Source organism: Fukomys damarensis, unplaced genomic scaffold, assembly GCF_012274545.1.
Source record: "Fukomys damarensis isolate Sample0158 unplaced genomic scaffold, DMR_v1.0_HiC HiC_scaffold_37, whole genome shotgun sequence".
Classification (NCBI taxonomy): Eukaryota; Metazoa; Chordata; class Mammalia; order Rodentia; family Bathyergidae; genus Fukomys; species Fukomys damarensis.
In genome coordinates, this window is record NW_022900949.1 from 14,281,887 (window position 1) to 14,287,043 (window position 5,157).

The following is a 5,157-nucleotide window of genomic DNA, read 5'->3' on the forward strand; positions in this document are numbered from 1 at the left end:
TACATATATATATAGTCTCACATATTGATCCTTGCTTTTCCTTTTCTCAACTCCCTCTCTAATTTGTCACAAGGCAAAGTTTTAATTTCAGACTATTCTTCTGTAGAGTCTCTTCAGGGCACTACTCAGGATCCTGTTCTGCAGGCTGCAGATAAAGGGATTCAACACAGTTGTGACCACAGTGTATATCAATGAGGCCACGACACACTTCCTTGGAAATGGTGATACAGCTGAACCAAAATGCACTCCAATGCCAGTTCCCTATAAAAAGCAAACAACTGACAGATGACACGCACAGGTGGAGAAGCCTTTATTCCTTCCACAAGATGATGGAAGCTTCAGAACGGAAGAAACAATTTTATAGTAAGACTAAAGATTCCATGAGATGGTAAAGAAACCAAATATAATAATTAAATACATTAATATAATATTGGTAAAGGGATATGAACAAGTATGGTTAAGGAGTTGAGAAGGCTCACAGAAGAAATTAGCAATTCTCATATCTTTGAAGCAGGTAAGTTGTAAGGCAATCATATTGTGAATCTGTGAGTTCAAGAAACTAACTAAGAAAGGCACCAAAAATAAGACAGAGAAGCAAGGGTTCATGATGATGGCTTAATGTAGAGAGTAACTAATGGCCACAAACCAATAATAACCCATCCCAGTCAGAAGCATGTGATACATACATCCAAAAAAGATGTAAAAAGACATTTGTGTCAGGAATCCCACTTGGGAGATGACTCTACTCTGAGTTAGTATGTCCACAATCATCACTGGGACTCTGGTGGAGATGAAGCAGATATCAGAGAAGGACAGGTTGGAGAGGAAGAAGTACATGGGGGTGTGGAGGTGGGAGTCAGAGATGACAGGATGATGAGCAGATTCCCAAGTACTGTGACCAGGTACATGGACAAGAACAGTTCAAAGAGGAAAGCATCTGGTCTATGACCTCTGAGGATCCCAGGAGATGGAATTCAGAGAAACTTCTGAGATTGTGTTTTCATGTTTTTTGACCAACATTTCAAAAAGAAATGTCATTAGAAGAATGAAACACATAAAATAATAAATATATTTATTTGAAATATTCACAAGTACACTATTTGCAATTGAAGTCCAAAGCATTTATGAACATTCTCAATTGTTAAAAACCCAATTCCTGAAGACTCTTTCATTTTTCTTAAAATTTTGTTCTCATTGAGTTGATTGGCACATTTTAGGTAGACAGTACAGTTACATTTATCATTGGGATCTTGTATGACAGGTCTTGGTTCTCAATTTTACAGCATGCCCCTGCCCTCCCTTCCTCACTGTCCATCCCTCCCTATTTACAAAAACATTGCTTCAATTTTCTTATTTTCTCATATATTTTCTTTTCCCTTCTTTCCCTTCCCCTGTCCATCCCACTTCCCCTACAATTTTAGCCCTTTTCATCCTATTTCACATTGTCAGTTATACCATTTAGATCTTATGTACACTTTTTGTTTTTCACACTACAGAATCTATTCGGTATTTACACATGTGTGTCTCATTTATTTATCTTGAGTATATCCTCAACATGCATCCATTTTCCTATGGATGATTCTAATTTCTCATTCTTTATGGCTGAGTAGTACTCCCTTTTGTAGAAAAACCACATCTTAATTATCCAGTCTCCAAATGATGGGCAAATGGGCTGTTTCCAAGTACTAGATATTACATACTGTGCAGCTATAAACATGGGTGTGCATATATAACTGTGGCTAAAAATGAAAGAAAAAAGTACATGTAACTGATAACTCAGATGTTGCCATTTAGGAATCCCTCAATATTGGCTCTCACTGCTTTGGTTACTTCCAACCTCATGCTCATCCTCAGCAGCACCATAGGAAGAAATGTCCTCCCTTTTTAGGAGCCAAGGAGATACTTTGCAGACAACCAGAATTTACTTTCCTGGATTAGATGTCTTGGAAGCAACACCAGTGGGGAAGCAAAAAGAAAACTTTGAGAATTTGGGAACCTCATCGCATTCAATTACATAAAACTAAAAATACTTGTGGTGAAGAGTGTGGACAATGCTATTATTACTTCTCATTATGCAAACTTTCATGTGTGTTCATGATGAAAAACAAGGCTCCAACAGTCCTTCTTCCATCCATCTTTCCCTTGGAAATTTAAGTAAGTCTTCTACTTACATACACATGAGTTCCTTTCCAGGAAACTATTCACAAGTCAGATTTATTTGTATATGGCACAATGAATCTTATAGAGTACATCTGCAGAAGTTTGCAACCAAAATGTTTCTAATTCAGGGACCTACTGTATTGAGTTAAGTACTGTCTCTACTGGGTTATGTTCAAAACCTATAAACTCATACCCTCCATGTGTGTCAGAGGGCCAGTGAAGGATCGGCATAAACCCAAAGTACTGACATCAACAATATGAGGTAGGGACATCCTATTTCAGATAAACATGTTGCAGGAGACACAGCAGTACAAAAATGATTGTAACAATCAAAATGAAAGGTAGCAGGAACCGACTATATACTGTGATCTTGGAGGCTCACTGTATAAAGCTCTTGACTGCCAAAATAAGTCCATGATACCCTAATCCCTAGTGACTTCTGCAATGTAGTGGAAATTGAAGAAAAGAGATAAAATGAATATCCACAAATGGTTTTATATTGTGTGGTACGTACAAGGAATCTCAATTATACTATTCACTTTGTAATTTCTTCCTTTAAATTAAAAAATAGTGTGTTTTATTTATATTTTTACTGTGGTAAAATAAAAAAATTACCTGTCTCATTTTTGCAATTTTCAAGCATGTGTTGGTAACATTTTTATGCAAATATCACTATCCATCTCCAAAACTTTTGCAACTTACAAAATAAAACTTATATCCATATGAATTCCACATCCCCCAAATAGCTAGATTATAATATGAAACATAATAAAAAATCAAACTTCTGAAATCAAATGACCAGGTAAAGGTGAGTTTTGGGTTTTTGATTTTACAATATTTTCAAACCTACATTTCAAAGGGATGACAAACGTCTTAGGATTTAACTCTACAGCTGTAGAGTCTCTTGAGTGTACTGCTGATGTCCCTGTTCCTCAGGCTATAGATGAAGGGATTCAGCATCGGGGTGACCACTGTGTACATCAGTGAGTCCACCATGCCCTTAATGGGAGAATAGGACACATCTGAACCAAGGTATGTTCCAATACCACTTCCATAAAATAAGCAAAGTGCTGACAGATGAGAACTACAGGTAGAAAAGGCTTTGCACCTGCCTCCAGATGATGGGATTTTTAGAATGGAGGAAACAATTTTATAATAAGAGAAAAAGAGTCCTGTGATGGGAAAAAAGCCAAAGATAATACCAACGATATATGTTACTATCATTTTCATTAAAGGACCAGAACATGAAAGGCTAAGGAGTTGAGAAGGATCACAGAAGAAATTAGCAATTTTCACATCTTTGAAGCAGGTAATTTGTAAAACAACGGAATTGTGAATCTGGGACTCCACAAGGCTAAGAAAGACAGACATCAATAACAATAAGACACACCGGTGTGGGTTTACAATGATTGTGTAATGCAGGGGGTTACAGATGGCCACAAAGCGGTCATAGGCCATCACAATCAGAAGCATGTCATCCATACTTGCAAAAATGAGAAACACAGACATCTGTGTGAGGCATCCCTCATAGGAAATGACTCTATTGTTACTTAGGATGTCCACAATCATCTTGGGGACTGTAGTAGAGATGAAACAGATATCGACAAGGGACAGGCTGAAGAGGAAGAAATACATGGGGGTGTGGAGGTGAGAGTCAGTGCTGATAGCTAGGATGATGAGCAGGTTCCTAAGCACTGTGACCAGGTACATGGACAGGAACAGCCAGAAGAGGATGGGCTGCAGGTCTGGATCCTCTGAGAAGATCAGGAGATGGAATTCTGAGACCTGTGTTAGATTATATGTTTTGATAGTGCTTGAACACCTGTTTAAGAAGAAAATTCGTTAAAAATGAAATCAATAAATAGTACACACAATTATGTATATGTTATACATTTGAATATTCCCAATCATATTATCCCTACCCGAAGGTCCAAACCTTCACCAATATTATTCTACTATGACAAATTTGACTTTCATGAAGTCTTTCATTATTGGGTTAACTTCCATGTAGTCCTGCTTTATAATACTTAGGAGCAGATCAAGAATTTTGGAGTTCAGCAATCTGTGAGCACTGTAAAATGCACACAGTTGGGATTTAAAAGAAATTTAAACAATCCCTCTTTTAAAATTATGATTCTATTAGAATAAAATGAAAGTATTCAACTATAAGTTACTTTAATCTCATAAAATGATACAATATCCCTTGACTTCAGGTGTCTACAATACTACAAGAACTAGGACTGTATTATCTGATAATAAATTAAAGTGAATTTGATCATAATCAGAAAACATTGCGTTGAGCTAGTTACCTCTCAGAAATTTTCTTCAGTTTTATAATTTCCATTTTTAATGAGATAACTCACTCAGCCTTTCTTGTGCATCACCAATTTAATATGTAACACTTATCCTTGTCTTAGCCTTATGTGTTAATTATTACATGTATAAATGAGTCTAAAATAGATAAACATAATTTTAGTACATTATAACTACAATTATACAATTAGCCCACAATATACTTGTTGGTGATTTTTTAAAAATGTTAAAAAGTACATTTGACAGGGCTGGGGATTTGGCTCAGCGTTTCCGTGGCCTGCCTTGCAAGCACAAGGACCCGAGTTCAATCCCCAGTACAAAAAAAAAAAAGTACATTTGACAATTTAAACATATACAGGATTTTTCAATAGTAAAACACATTAATATATTTGCTAGTTTGACTTATCTTTATTCCTTTCACTAATTCAGTATTCTACAGTATGGTGGCAAATATGTTTTATTGTTTTTTTCTGACCATAAACTTCTTTGTTTGCAATGAAAGATGTTAGAAATAAAGGAAGCCTGGCTGAATCCTATCCTTCCAACTGTGACTGACAGATTTTCATATCAATCTTTTTTTCCAGTATAAGCATTGCATTTCTCTTATTTCAGTTACATAGAGGAAACATGAAAGCATACTTGGAAACTCATCTATAGCAAAAACGTACATAAAATAGGGTAAAT

The 5,157-nt window shown here is 36.1% G+C and overlaps 1 protein-coding gene across 1 annotated transcript; it reads right to left on the reverse strand.

The window, feature by feature from the left end:
- Window positions 1-3,033: 3,033 nt before the first annotated feature.
- Window positions 3,034-3,906, reverse strand: LOC109118292 (olfactory receptor 7E24). Its single transcript, XM_019208655.2, has one exon. It carries the CDS (start codon window positions 3,868-3,870, stop codon window positions 3,034-3,036), a length of 837 nt encoding a protein of 278 aa, XP_019064200.1. The 5' UTR covers window positions 3,871-3,906.
- Window positions 3,907-5,157: the final 1,251 nt, after the last annotated feature.